This window comes from Dasypus novemcinctus, chromosome X, assembly GCF_030445035.2.
Source record: "Dasypus novemcinctus isolate mDasNov1 chromosome X, mDasNov1.1.hap2, whole genome shotgun sequence".
Lineage (NCBI taxonomy): Eukaryota > Metazoa > Chordata > Mammalia > Cingulata > Dasypodidae > Dasypus > Dasypus novemcinctus.
Window position 1 is genome coordinate 47,004,138 of NC_080704.1, and position 15,925 is coordinate 47,020,062.

Sequence of the window (15,925 nt, forward strand, 5' to 3'; positions counted from 1 at the left end):
TAACATTTTAAGTTTACTCTGATTGCTGTGTTGAGAATAGGCCATAGGGTGGCAGGGAGAGCAGTTAGACTGTTTCATTAATCCAAGTAAAAAATGATGGTGGCTGGAAGTATGGTAGTGGTGGAAGTGGTGAGAAATGATGAAACTCTGGATATGTTTTGAAGATAGAAGCAGCAGGATTTGCTGACTGCTGACATATATGTTTCTTTCTAAATGCTGTGTAGAGCTCTGCATGTACTTTGGGTAGTTTCAGCAGGAATTGACTAGCACCGTTTATATCAATTCCCACTCTAATTGGGTTGCATATACCTAACTCGTTTAAAAATTAAAAAACTAGGGCTATAGGAGTGACAAACACCTTTGAAAATCTGATAAGCTCTGGACCTTTTCCCCTGAAAATTAGATATATTCATGGAAATATTTGGATTCTTTGCAGGGATTTTTTTAAACCATTCATAGTTCCTATAAACCAGAGGAACTTAGAAGCCCCTGAAAGTTTTGTGGGTCTGGATTGGGGGTATCCAAGTAAATCATAGTCAGGAATGCTTTTTTTAACCCACCATTTACTAAAACTGACTGTATAGTTATATTCTGTGAAACAGTCTAGAAGAATGAAGCCTTCAAACACTCCTCAACTCAGGAGTACTTACTGTAAGAGGAGAACTGGATCTTTGGTGTTTGGGAACTAACAAAAAGGCTACAAAGATATTTAAGTCACACTTGATACACATATGCATACCACATCCATTCACATTCTTAACTGTAGATTGGATTTTCCTAGAATTAAATTTGTCTTTGCATAAGTTAGTGCATAAAAGTTGCTAATGATTTTCCAATAGGCTATCCAAAAGAAAGCCAAGTTTTCAAAGACCATAGTTAACAGAATTTTTGCTATTACTTTGAGTTCCTGAGTAGAAAAATAGTCAACCAACTTGTATCATTGGAAAAGAATACTGAAAGGAAATTTGTAAGGTGGCCATCTTACATTTGTTTTATTATGCCTTGCTTTATTCCAAAAAGGATCAAAAGCACATACAAGGACCCCCTCCCTTCCCCCAAAAAAATCAACATATAAGATACTAAGAGAAAATGAAAATTGGCAAAATGGGAAGTTAAAGGTAGAAAAGTGAAGGGTAAAGCCAAGTGGGAGGTTAGTACACTGAATGTGTGCTGTGAAGTCAAATGTTGAGAAACTTTTAATCCAGAAATTCTCATTCAGCAGTGATAATTTGAGGTTGCATGCCTTGACACACAGCTTAAGTTCATCTCTTATGTGTTGTTGGCTTGAGTGCTTAAGGGAAGTTACCATGTACTTTTATTATTAATTTACCCCCCCCTTGTCTTCCCCAATACCCAAGAGAGTGATACCAGTGTTGGATTTTTTTTTCCCCAGGAAAATAATATATTAAATGTGAAACATTTTTATTTCAGAACTGTTCGTCAGGTGGCACAGGAGCAATTCTTTTTAATGTGCACCAGATGTTGCATGGGACACAGGCCTCTTCTTTTCTTCATTACTCTGCTCTTTACTGTTTTGGGGGTGAGACATTTTTTAATATGTTTACAAATGTGATTCATTCTTTAAACCAAGAACATTCAGGAATTTATAGATTTTAACTTGCATTAAAATTAGTTCAGTCTATATTTGTTTAATAAATAAAATATTGGTAATCCATACTAATTCGTCTGTTCTAGTTAACTCTTGGTTTAAAAAAAAAAAAGAAAATGGATTCTGAACATGGGCATGTAAATTCATATTATTCTACTCTGTTGTTTCAGAGCACAGCCAGAGAGAGAGCTAAACATTCAGGCGACTACTTCACTCTTTTAAGGCACCTTCTTAACTATGCTTACAATAGTAACATTAACGTACCCAATGCTGAAGTTCTTCTCAATAATGAAATTGACTGGCTTAAAAGAATTAGGGTAAGTTGCAGTTAATATTAGGTTTATCATATCACTGTTAATAAAGAGTGTTTTATTAATAGATGACTTATAGTTTAAGCATTTTGGGTAAACAGAAAATGCTAAAAAATAAAAAGGACCAAAGAATATATTTTGCATTGGTGGTGGTTAATAAAAGTATTTTTTACCTTTGGCAGGATGATGTTAAAAGAACAGGTGAAACAGGTGTTGAGGAGACCATCTTGGAAGGCCACCTTGGGGTAACAAAAGAGTTATTGGCCTTTCAAACTCCTGAGAAAAAGTATCATATTGGTTGTGAAAAAGGAGGTGCTAATCTCATTAAAGTAAGTTCTGTCGTCTTGGTCATAGAAGAAACTAGATATTATAATTTTCTAAATGTTACTATTAACAGATCCTCCTGATTATCTATAGTATCATGTCTTTTTTTTTTTTTTTTTTTTTTTAAAGATTTTTTTATTTATTACTCTCCCCTTCCCGCCCACCCCGGTTGTCTGTTCTCTGTGTCTATTTGCTGCGTCTTCTTTGTCCGCTTCTGTTGTTGTCAGCGGCACTGGGAATCTGTGTATCTTTTTGTTGCATCATCTTGTTGTGCCAGCTCTGTGTGTGTGCGGCGCCATTCCTGGGCAGGCTGTGCTTTCTTTCGCACTGGGCGGCTCTCTGTATGGGGTGCACTCCTTGCACGTGGAGCTCCCCTACGCGGGGGACACCCCTGTGTGGCAGGGCACTCCTTACGCGCATCAGCGCTGTGCATGGGCCAGCTGCACACGGGTCAAGGAGGCCCGGGGTTTGAACCGTGGACCTCCCATGTGGTAGGTGGACGCCCTATCCACTGGGCCAAGTCCACCGCCTGTTTTTGTTTTTTTTAAAGGCGGTACCAGGGATTGAACCCAGGACCTCATACATGGGAAGCAGGTGCTCAGCCACCACGCTGCACCTGCTCCCTGGTGTTTTGTTTTGTTTTTTTTAATATTTATTTATTATTATTATTTTTTTTTAATTACATTTAAAAAATATGAGGTCCCATTCAACCCCACCGCCCCCGCCCCCCACTCCCCCCACAGCAACACTCTCTCCCATCATCGTGATACATCCATTGCACCTGGTAAGTTCATCTCTGAGCATCACTGCACCCCATCATATCATGTCTTTGATGTGTTATGTTGACCTTTTCTTTACTTGCTTTTTTAAAACCTTTATAGAGGTTACAGTAATGAGTTTCTTCCCATGTAGTGGTAACTCATTGAAACAAAAGTGCCATTTTAGTACAGTTTATTTTTATTTGAAATGAGTTTATTTTGCTATACATATGATTAAAGGAGTATTTTTCTTAAGTAGTACATTAACTCTTAATACTTTAAAACTTTTTAACATGGAAAATTGGGTGTGTTTGTCAATAACAGTAAATAGTGTATCATAGTGGAATCTTTTTATTAGAAAATCCAAATAAATTTTCTGAGCTGTAGTAATATCTTGAATTTGACAAATCCTTCCTTCCAAGATTCCTTTCTTTCTAAAATGATATTATTGAAATAATGTAATTCTTTTTCAACTCTTTAGGAATTAATCGATGACTTCATCTTTCCTGCGTCCAATGTTTACCTGCAGTATATGAGAAATGGAGAACTGCCTGCTGAGCAGGCTATTCCAGTCTGTAGTTCACCAGCTACCATTAATGCTGGTTTTGAATTACTTGTAGCATTAGCTGTTGGCTGTGTGAGAAATCTCAAACAGATAGTAGACTCTTTGACTGAAATGTATTACATTGGCACAGCAATAACTAGTAAGTATTTTAAGTTACATAATGATAGATAATTTTTGTGTTTCAAATTCTGTTCTTCTGTTCATAAACATCTTTGACATGTTTTTATTTCAGCAACTAGTTTAATATTTTTAGCTAACATTTCTAATTCAGACCATTATAAGCAGAGAGCCTTACTACAGACAAATTTTCAAGTATTGGTTAAATGCCTTCCTGTAAGTGGTGCAGATATTTGGCAAAATAAATTTCATCTTCTCACGTCTGAAATAAACACCAAATTCTAGAAAAATAAGTAGCCAAAATAGCTGCCACAAAGATCAAAATTAAAACCCAAATTTTATGTATTGGAACACTTTTCAGGTGCTCACCTAGAAGCTCTTTCATATTATTTTCATCTGAGCTCTAAGAAAGGTCTGGTTTTAAAGATTAGAATGTGAGAAGATTACATTTTAGTGCACTTACATTCTCGGTTAATGCTCACATCAAGCCCGTGGTACAGGCTGTAGTTTCCAGATATGGATCTCAAATCTTCATTTGGAATGGGGATAATATAAAATAACAGGAAAAGCAGAAATAAGAATTCAAACAAACTGAGGTTTCATTTTAAGAGAAAGATACTGTTTATTCACAAAGCTTAAGAATATAATTGATGATAGTAGATCTTTTATGAACATGCCAAATTACTTTTTAATGTGTTTCAAAATATAAGGAAGTCTGTAATAACATTTTAGGAGTTTCTGATTAAACTGACCACTTAAAAGGTTAGGCCTTCAGTTAATCTATCAAATCTGTATATGGTAAGGAGGTTTTTTGTTGTTGTTTTAACTTAGTGAAGTTTTTTTTTGTTTTTTTAATTTGTTGTTAAATAGTGCATTTGCATGGTAAAATTTCAAGTACTAAAAGGGGTATATACACTAAAAAGTATGTTTCCTCCCTATTCCAGATCCCCAGTCCCCTTTCACAGCAGCACCCATTCTCTATTATCATTATGTCATACCTACCCTCCCAAAGTATATGTATGCAAAATCTACATTTATATATGCCTTTTTTTGTTTTGTTTAGATTTTTAAACACAGATTACACTATATATACTTTATTCATTTTGTTTTCACTAAATAATATATTTGTGATTGTTCCCTACTGGCACATAAATACCTACCTAATTCCATTTATTGGCTATATGCCTTGCAGTATAGTATATATACTATATAGTTTGTTTAACCTGTCCCTTAGATAGTGATGGATATATAGGTTGTTTCCAGTTTTATTCTAGGTGGAGGGAGATATACAGTGATAAGCATTTCTCACAGGGCTTTCAAATCCACTATCTCATTTGTGCCTCAAAATAACACTGTGGGTATAGGCAAAGCAAGTGTTACTGTTAATGCCTATACTAAGAAGGAAACAACTCACCTGAATGAGAAAGAGTTGGTTAAGAGTCAGAACCAGGACATGAGCCCAGGTGGTTGTTTTAGAATTATTTAAAACTGTGCAAGCTGTAATATACTGATGTATTTACATTTCATGCCACAGTGAATTTGAAGCAGCATACAAAAGAATTCTGAAAGTTTGTTAATAATGATAAAATAATAAAACTAAAATTAGCACACAGAAATTACCATTATGCCATCTGACATTACTACTTCTAAAACTGCCATAGAAGCAACATCAGAAAAAGTGGGGGTTCCTGAGTGGTGGTGGAATAAGAATCTGTACCTTGGTGCATATTGCTATCTAGCCTAGATTTGTTGAGGGTGAAATGAAAACTTAGAGCAGCACTGCTTCAAGGTAGCTGCAGTGGTGATGGAATTGTTGCTAATGTCAGTTTGTCAACTTGATGGCTGCAAGTAGCAGAATGATTTTGTTTATGCTACAAGAATCTTTTATCTTCTCTCAGCTTGTGAAGCACTTACTGAGTGGGAATATTTGCCACCTGTTGGACCTCGCCCACCAAAAGGATTTGTGGGGCTGAAAAATGCTGGTGCTACTTGTTACATGAACTCTGTGATTCAGCAACTATACATGATTCCTTCCATCAGGAATGGTATTCTTGCAATTGAAGGCACAGGTAGTGATGTAGATGATGATATGTCTGGGGATGAAAAACAGGACAATGAGGTAAATTCTAATTATCATTTCTGTGTTTGAAGATCCAGATACTATTGTTCTTTCTAAGAGTAATTGTACTTCCATTGGATCTGTTGAATTATGTTCGAAGATGATAGGGCTGGAATCTCCCAGTATAAACTGTTACCTGTTGGCATAGTACAGTGCTCACTACCTGCCAGACTCTAAATGACTGTTTAGTAACAGTTTATCTGTCTTTAAAGCATCACTTTTAATGTACTAATGTTTTGTGTGAAAAGTGTTAGGTATAATTCAGAGTTTGTGTAATGGTTAGAATCTTCATTTTTAATACTAGTTTAAATCATATTTTAATTTTTCCATTTCATATTTGAATTATGTATCCTAATTTTTGCCACATTATGTAATCTGTCATTTTTCATTATCTTTGCTTACTTTTAGGTTACTCTTCTATTTCCACCAATCATAGTTCTTCTTTCTTAGGAAGCAAACTTTCTGCTTTAAAAAATGTTACATGATATTCTTGCAAAATTTAGGCTGCCTACCAAGAATATCCAATGATGAATTAAGCTGTGAAAAAATTAGGTTTTAGCGGCAAATTAGAGTGAACATAACTGTGTTGTGGCCAGAGCATATTCTGATTGTAGTAAATGTCTTGAATGGTTCTTTCTTCATTCTCTCCATTCAGTTGCCAGGACTAGTTTTGCTCTCATGAAGTAGTTCATTACTTACAGGGTTCTGAAACACACACTTGCCTCAACTCTTCCCCAGACCAACTGAATCAGACCATCCAGAAGTTGGCAGCTGAGCATTTTTACTTTTTTCGAATGCTTCCTAAGGAATGCTTACACTCACAGTTGGTTAAGAACCACTTCTCTGAGAGAAAATCGGAATTCAAATTCTGGTGCTATAGCCCATCAAATCACTAGGATGTTAACACTAGTAGGGATAGCTAATTATTCCGGCAAAAAAGTAAATGAGGCAAACAAAATAGGATACACCTATATTGTATCCACCTACCTCACTCCCTTGATACTCTGTGTTCTACATTGTCTTGGCACTCTATGAGTTTTTTGTTTGTTTCCTTCCCTAGTAAATATGTTTCCTTCCCTTCTCATGGGTGGGGAGGGATATTGTTTATTTCTGTATCAAAGCTTTTATACACAGTTCACAGCATATAGAAAGTTTTTCAGTTGTTCAGTTAACTGTAAAACAAGTAAATTCTGCTCTGTAACTGCCATAGAATTATGACCTTTAGGGATTCTGTTTTTGCTGTCTTCCACCATTGCTACTCTTGATATCAGATTTATTGAATTTTATAGTTCTGACTTTACATACATTATCTCATATATTAAAACCTAACAAACAGCTACATGAAGAATGTATTATGGGGAAACGTGTTCATTAACTGGCATTTATCTCAACATTATTTTGATTTTTTTTTAACTTTTTCTTTCATTTTTAATGTACTTTTTAAAGTTAGATTAGCTCATTAGTGATGTTTTTTGTTTCTAGAGCAATGTTGATCCCAGAGATGATGTGTTTGGATATCCTCAACAATTTGAAGACAAACCAGCATTAAGTAAAACTGAAGATAGGAAAGAGTATAATATTGGTGTCTTAAGACACCTTCAGGTCATCTTTGGTCATTTAGCTGCTTCTCGACTACAATACTATGTGCCCAGAGGATTTTGGAAACAGTTCAGGTAAACTATTCTAAAATGTATGTTGGAAGGAATATGTATAATTAATATATGTTGCTGTTTATAAGCATAGTATTTATAATAACACTTGTAAATATTATTTAAGCAATAGTAATAGTTTTGTTTTTTTGTTGTTTTTTTCTTTTTTTCCTTCTCATTGTCTCAATAAGAGGAGGTAGAAACTGTTGATAGTAAGGAGAGGCAGCATTCTTGGTCTCTTAAGATGTTATTTTTTATTATGGAAAATGTCCAATATATACAAAAGTAGAGTAGTGTATATCCTTGTGTACTCATCACCCTGTTTCAATACTTGGCAATTCATGACCAGTTTTTCCAGATTGTTTTGAAGCAAATCCCGGACATGTAATTTCTTCCCTAAATATGTTCGTATATATCTCTATTTTTAAAACATAACCTTGATACTGTTATCATGTCTTTAAAAATCCTTGATATCAAATATTTCTGCCAGTGATCAAATTGCCCCAATTAAAAAATAAAGACAAAAAAAAAATTTGCCCCAATTGTCTCATAATTGTGTTTCTTTTTTGGAGTGGATAGACAAGGCCGCTTCAAATAGGTGTTAATGTTTGTCTCTATAAGGAGTGGTACACAACATCTGTTTCTCTCTTACGATGTTTGAAAAAAAAAAAAAAACCTTTGATCATCATTGCCTAAATCCAGTATTTCATCAGGGTTACAAAATGGCAGTACTCTTAATTTTATCATTCTTGTATTTATTAGCTAGAACAGACCTATAAAGGAAAACTTTTCTGTTTAACCAACTATTTGGCTATCCTAATGTACAATTTTATAGGAAAGGCAAGATAAATACTTTTCCTTTTTTTTTTTTTATCAGTTTGTAAAATAATGGGTTGGTTCCCTAGCATTCTCTAAAAATGACATATGAGCCTAAGTCTTTTTTTTTTTTTTTTTTTTTAACAAAACCAACCTCAATTACATCTTGAGCTTGTTTCTTTGGCTTCATTTATTCCACTGATTTTTTTTTTCAGCCAGTGCCTATTGTGTCTTGTACTGTGCTAAAATACCACAGTAAAACCACATACCTGTTTACTGTGTATATAAAAGGCTATAATCCTTCATAGTTGGTTTTTCAAGAAAATACTTCTTAAAATCCCTTCCACAAGATACATATCTTCCCAGTTGAGAAAAGAGGAAGGAAGCAAAGGGTCACCTGACACTGACACTCTGGTCCAGTCTCCCTGCTTCAGTCAGAGCACCTCCTTCCCCTTTTATCTATTGGGACAATACTTAGATTTCTTTTGAAACCACTGTTTTATAGTGCAGTGACACACATTCAAACACCCATGACTCACCATATAAATTCCTTTTATTCCCCTAGCTAGACCCCTACTACCCAGCTCCACTTTTTGTTCTTAAGTCCCATCACCTTGTATAACCCTTGTCCTCCTTTCTGACTGTTCTAAATCTTTTTCTTTCCCTAGCTTATTCTCTGCCATCAGGCTTTTACCATTTATTTTCTTGGTCTTCCAAATTACTGTCACAATTGTGCTTTTACTTTAAAATTTGTCACTCAGATATAAATATTTTCTCTCTTATAATGTGCTTGCATTTTTACTCAACCAGTTAAGGTACTCCCTTTGCTAATGGGACTCAAAATTTATGTAGACTAGCACTTTTTGATTATCCATACTTTTAGCCACAATCTTCCCCCAATTTTTTATTTTGAAATTTTTCAAACCCTATAGCGGGGATTCTTAACATTTTTTGTTCCACGGACCCATTAGCCAGTCCAGTGAAAACCACAGATCCCTTACTAAGTCCACACTATACTGTGTATTATTTAATAAATATATCACACCAACATGTCCCCACAAGGATGGATTTGTTTTTGTTTTTTTTTTAATTTTCATGTCAAGCTTAGGAACCCCCTGAAATCTGGTCCGTGGATCCCTGGATAAGAACCCCTGCCCTACAGGAAAGGCGAAAAAGTAGTATTAACAGTCACCTTCATATTTTATATATAGTCTTTGCCCAGATTTACCAGTTGTTAACATTTTGTAACTTTTGTTTATCTTTCCATATGTATACTTGGTTTTTGGTATTTTTTCTAAACCGTTTTGCCACTAAGCTACAAACATCATCATACTTCACCCCTAAATATTTGAACATGTTTGTCCTAACAGTATAGCTGTTTTTCTACTTAAATATAATAAAACTATCACACCCAAGAAATTTATTGATTTAATAATAGCAATGTATATTTTGAGTTTTGCAAAAACATGCTTTATAACTACCTTTTTAAAAATCACAGTCTAATAGCACACAAATTTGATTGTTACCTGTTTAGTCTCATTTAAAATAATCTCCCTAATTTGTCATGATACTGAAATTTCTGGATCAGATTAAAACTTTTTTTTTTCCCCAAGAAAACTTCATAGCTTATGCTAACACTATTTCTCCTTGCCTCTCATTGGGAGGCACTTGGTATCAGTTTGTTTTTGTTTATTTTTGTTTTTATTGTTTTTTAGAGGAGGTACCGGGAATTGAACCTGGGACCTAGTACATGTGAAGCAGGCACTGAACCTCCCTGCTCTACAAACAAGTCAAACCTCTTTCTCTTTTCACTTGGAAAAATCAATTTAGTTAAGATTAAATAGATAAGGTCTTTGTGTAGTATATTATAATCTAAAATTTAAGCTAAATGGAAGAAATGAAATGGCAATTAGAATATCTACATAAGAGTGAGATCTGCATGCCCCACCCCACCCCCCATTTTGATAGCATCTTCAGTTGGATTCAGAATGCATGGGAAACACTATATTACCTGAAGCAACCATCCTTCATGGAACCATACTGCTATCCATTAATCACATCAGTAATTTCATGGTAATTCTTTGCCATTGGAGTACCACTTTTACTATGAGCCTCATTCTCTCACCTCTGTACTCTGTACACAAAGTGTATGTTTTTTTTCTCCTCATATAGTTGAGGAATAAAATATCAATTTACATTTGAGGTAGTGCTTTTTCTTTTCCCTAAAAAATATATGATATATATTGTTCTGGGAATTTAGCATATTACATGTTTTATTCCATTTGTTTCTTAGGCTTTGGGGTGAGCCTGTTAATCTACGTGAACAACACGATGCTTTAGAATTTTTTAATTCATTAGTGGATAGTTTAGATGAAGCTTTAAAAGCCTTAGGACATCCAGCTATGCTCAGTAAAGTCTTAGGTGGTTCCTTTGCTGATCAGAAGATTTGCCAAGGCTGCCCACATAGGTAAGTGCTAAGTACATTATTTAAAGTATATGTTGTACTGTGTATTTACTAGTAAAAAAAATTTTTACTGTACTTACATACAAAAGTAGAGAATGCCGCTGATTACTAAATACCTGAGTCTGTGAATTGACTGTATCCTATGTATACCCTCTACAATTGTTGCAGTGGGGGGCGGGTAGGTTGTCAAATAACTTTGGGTTCCCTTTATTCCACCTAATCTCATACTATTTCCTCTTACATTCTTACATGTATGGGCACTCATGGGAAAATAAAAAGGTATTTTGCATAGAACTACAGGTATTACTTATAAATTTACTCTTTAGCTTAGAATTAAAAGAGTTTTAACATTTTAAATGCGTTAAGTTTTTAAAATGACAGGACTGAAGCTTTATTTCCTATACAAATGAAATATCAACTTTTTAAAATACCACTTATAATTGTCATACCTTAAGGTATGTTTGTACATCAAAACATCTAGCAAGAGTTGACAAAGCTATAAGTTCTGGGATTTTGTTTTGTTTTTTACTTAAAAGGAAAATTGTTCGATTAAGGGTTCTTATTATTGAAAACAATTAACTTTATTAATCGTTCATCAGTGATAAGCACATGTTTATGTTTCTCCCTTGGAAGAGTTACTTTGGAACTTTGTTAAAGTACCAGTTAATGTTGGTTTGAAATCCCTTTTTGCCAGAGTATTAAAGTAAGATAGTATTTTTTACAAGCCAAACTGTTTTTTATATAGCTTTATACAGATATATAGCTCCTTTTTAAACATAGGGAAATGATTGAGAAAGGTATGAGAAATTTCCATCCAGTTATATAATCTTAACCATTCATTCAGAGTTAGGGGATATTGATATATTTGTTCACTTAGCGTGGGCAACTTGTAGTCCTTTTGAAAAACCTTGTACAATTAAGTGGATAATAAAATGGTCATTTTTAATGTCTTGTTAAGTTATTGATGAAATACACAACCTTTTGGTCATTTGTTCCTGCCAGTCTTCAATTTGTTTTAGTTGGTTTTCAAAAGTTACTTGGAAATTATTGGTTTTCTTTACCGAGTAAAAATGTACAAAGAGCATGATCTTGACCTCGTAATATTAATTCAAATGCCTGTTCAACAACTAAATTAGTCTTGATCTTGTTATATACTATAGGGTTTCATAAAGTTTCAAGTCATTCTATTATGTGACATTTTTGTGTAGAACAACAATCATCAAACTTTGGCCCATGGGCCAAATTAACACCCATCACCTCTTTTTATAAACACAATTTTATTAGAAAACAATGCCCACTCAGTTATGTACTCGTCTGGCTGCTTTCTCTATAACAGCAGAAGATTTAACTTCTCTTCTATGAGCTGTTTATTCCCTGATGATAGTAGCAATTTGCTTAGTACCTTCTTCCCCATATTCCGTTTGTCATTTATAAGTAACTTTATTTATGTACCTTTTTTCCCCTAAATTGAAAATCCCCTAAATATGAGGAACTGTCTTTAAACAGAGTATCTGACAATGCTGTACACATGGAAGACACTCAGTATATTTGATGAATGAATGAATTTGATGATTGAGAGTGTATTCCATGTCCCATGTACTGAATTTATGAATATGTTTAATTAGAAATCTGGAAGTCTCTTTGGTAGAAAATTGCCACAATCTGGTATGCTGGCTCCTGCTTTAATTGCTTATCTCCTACTCAGTTTTACGTTCAAACTTTTGCTTTAGTTTCCATTAGAGAAAAGGAGGATTATTTAAAGTTCAGCCCACTAATGGTTTAAAATATCCTCTTTCAGAACTTGATGAATTCATCTTTGGCCTTGGTGTGAATTACTGTTTAAACAATAATACTAAAAGCAGCATTGTATAATATAAAGAGTTTAAGTTGTGAGGCCAGACAGACTTGGCTTCAAAACACCATTCTTCCCAGTGGTCTTGACCAATTTAATCTTTCTGAACCTTCCATTTCCATCATCTCTGAAAAAGAAATGGTGGTATTTCATAAAGTTCATAATTAAATAAAATGCTTAGAAAACTGAAGAGTAAATCCTTTTGATCATTTCTTAAATAGGTACGAGTGTGAAGAATCTTTTACGACTCTGAATGTAGACATTAGAAATCACCAAAATCTTCTTGATTCTTTGGAGCAGTATGTCAAAGGAGACTTATTAGAAGGTGCAAATGCATATCATTGTGAAAAATGCAATAAAAAGGTACAGATTATACAGTTTTACTTAAAATTACTATGATTGTATTTAATGGATTTGCAAGAAGTTGATTGTTTTTCTTCATCCTCAAAATTTATCATCTCGTCATTCCTTGCCCTGCTTTGTGTTAGTGGTAGCAGAGGGGTAGTCAAAATGATAACTGATTTAAGGGTTTGTCAGGGAAAGAAGATTGAAAAAAAAGTACTGCCAGCGAGGCTAGGGAAAACAGGCAAATGAGATAAGAGTGAATCATTTTAGAAGTCATAATAACTTGATACCACCTTCTGTTATCTCTGTGTTACAGAGCTGATAGAGGAAAACATTTCTCCTTATGTACAGAGGCAGTTCAAGGCCAAGAAGTTTGCCAAAACCATTAAATATTTAGCCACATGAGATTTTTTTCTACCACCCTGAATCAGATTTTTCAAACAAGTAATATTCTTAGATGGCAGTAACAGTAGGGAAGCCTGGCAATATGTAATGTCTATATCACTAAGTTTTGCCATTTATAACAAATGGCATAGACCATTTCCACATTTTTAGGGTAAGTTAACAGTTTTTTAAAAACTGTAGTGAAATTGCCTTATGTTCATTATTGTGTATTTGTTTGTACTTATAAATAAGTCTTAGGGAAGCGGACTTGACCCAATGGATAGGGTGTTCTTAGGGAAGCGGACTTGGCCTAATAGATAGGGCGTCCGCCTACCACATGGGAGGTCCGTGGTGCAAACCCCAGGCCTCCTTGACCCGTGTGGAGCTGGCCCATGTGCAGTGCTGATGCGCACAAGGAGTGCTGTGCCACACGGGTGTCCCCTGCGTAGGGGAGCCCCAAGCGCAAGGAGTGCGCCCCGTAAGGAGAACTGCCCAGCACGAAAGAAAGTGCAGCCTGCCCAAGAATGGCGCTGCACACACAGCTGACACAGCAAGACGACACAACAAAAAGAAACAGATTCCCAGTACCGCTGATAAGGATAGAAGCGGTCACAGAAGAACACACAGCGAATGGACACAGAGAGCAGACACCTGGGCGGGGGGGGGGGGGAATAAATAAAATAAGTCTTAAAAGAATTTAAAAGTTAGTTTTGTGTGTGTGTGTGTTTACAGTGATTATAATAACTTTCTCCATTTATTTTAGGTTGATACCGTAAAGCGCTTGCTAATTAAAAAGTTACCTCCTGTTCTTGCTATCCAACTAAAACGATTCGACTATGACTGGGAAAGAGAATGTGCAATCAAGTTCAATGATTATTTTGAATTTCCTCGAGAGCTAGACATGGAACCTTACACAGTTGCAGGTGTTGCAAAACTGGAAGGAGATAATGTAAACCCAGAGAGTCAGTTGATACAACAGAACGAGCAGTCTGAAACTGAAACAGCAGGAAGCACAAAATACAGACTTGTAGGTGTACTTGTACACAGCGGTCAAGCAAGTGGGGGGCATTATTATTCTTATATCATTCAAAGGAATGGTGGAGATGGTGAGAGAAATCGCTGGTATAAATTTGATGATGGAGATGTAACAGAGTGTAAAATGGATGACGATGAAGAAATGAAAAACCAGTGTTTTGGTGGAGAGTACATGGGAGAAGTATTTGATCACATGATGAAACGCATGTCCTACAGGCGCCAGAAAAGGTGGTGGAATGCTTATATACTTTTTTATGAACGAATGGACACAATAGACCAAGATGATGAGTTGCTAAGATATATATCAGAGCTTGCTATCACCACAAGACCCCATCAGATTATTATGCCATCAGCCATTGAGAGAAGTGTACGGAAACAGAATGTGCAATTCATGCATAACCGAATGCAGTACAGTTTAGAATATTTTCAGTTTATGAAAAAACTGCTTACATGTAATGGTGTTTACTTAAACCCTCCCCCAGGTAAGTACCTAGAATTAGCAATAAAAAATCTTGTTTTACTTGTAGAATTTCTTAGCGGATATCATGTGTTTTTTAAGTTCATAAAATGAATGTTTTCAGTTCATGGGTCTAAATTTTTGCTTTTGATTAAAAGTCAGATTAAGATGACTATACCTTTGAACAGCATTTATTAACCTACTCTTCGGAAACAGGGAAGCTTTTATTTGTTTTAACAATGTTTCTCACTCAAGCATTAGTTTGAAACATGCCTTTAGTGAGCTACTATGATCAGGACTGAGAATTATTTCTTGAGTAGCCTGAGAGGGGTTTTAACAAATTAGTGGAAATACATGTTTGAAAATGGGGCTTGAACATGGAAATTTGTTTAATCGTCGTCATCATTATTACTACTACTACTGCTGCTACTACTATCTGCATTTTATTCATAGGCCAAGATCACCTATTGCCTGAAGCAGAAGAAATCACTATGATTAGTATCCAACTTGCTGCTAGATTCCTCTTTACCACAGGATTTCATACAAAGAAAATAGTTCGTGGCTCTGCCAGTGATTGGTACATTGTTTTGGATTTCCATTGTACTAACAATTAGTTTGCTTCTTTAATATATCATTGCTTTATTTTTTCCAAACAATGAGGGTCTCGTTTCAGATTTGCAATGCAGAGTAAATAAAATTCTTTGTAGCGATAGTGAAAGAAATCGTATTAAAATGATTACTTAGTCTGAACATGGCCTTCTCCAATTACAAGATGTGATTTAAAAGTCTAAGCTTTTAACCATGATGTTAGGTTTTACCTTTCCTAAATTAAATTCTACCATTAGATTAAAAAGGTAGAAAACTAAAATGTTTCTATCCTTCTAATTATAAAGTAATAGAAGCCATTATAACCTTGATTAATAATTTTTATTTATCCAGAAGTAAGCTGTTGGGGGAGGGGGAACAGCATTGTTCCGCCACTGCACCTAGGAAGAATTTGCTAATAGATTTGTAGAGGACTACATGAGCTTTCATCTATCAATTTTGTAACTGTCAGTAGAATAGACCAAGTCATAGCTCTGATCTATCATTTAATATTCATACCAGAAGCAACCATCAC

The 15,925-nt window shown here is 35.0% G+C and overlaps 1 protein-coding gene across 8 annotated transcripts in view; it reads left to right on the forward strand.

Moving 5' to 3' along the window:
- Positions 1–15,925, forward strand: part of USP9X (ubiquitin specific peptidase 9 X-linked) — a 143,286-nt gene that overhangs the window by 114,440 nt on the left and 12,921 nt on the right. For all 8 annotated transcript variants that reach the window (XM_004467327.5, XM_058292216.2, XM_058292218.2 and 5 more), the window contains 10 exons: positions 1,432–1,540; positions 1,780–1,926; positions 2,103–2,249; positions 3,484–3,706; positions 5,583–5,803; positions 7,286–7,476; positions 10,562–10,735; positions 12,806–12,947; positions 14,077–14,830; positions 15,259–15,382. In XM_004467327.5, the coding sequence (XP_004467384.1) occupies positions 1,432–1,540; positions 1,780–1,926; positions 2,103–2,249; positions 3,484–3,706; positions 5,583–5,803; positions 7,286–7,476; positions 10,562–10,735; positions 12,806–12,947; positions 14,077–14,830; positions 15,259–15,382 (2,232 nt within the window). The remainder of the gene's footprint in view (positions 1–1,431; positions 1,541–1,779; positions 1,927–2,102; positions 2,250–3,483; positions 3,707–5,582; positions 5,804–7,285; positions 7,477–10,561; positions 10,736–12,805; positions 12,948–14,076; positions 14,831–15,258; positions 15,383–15,925) is intronic.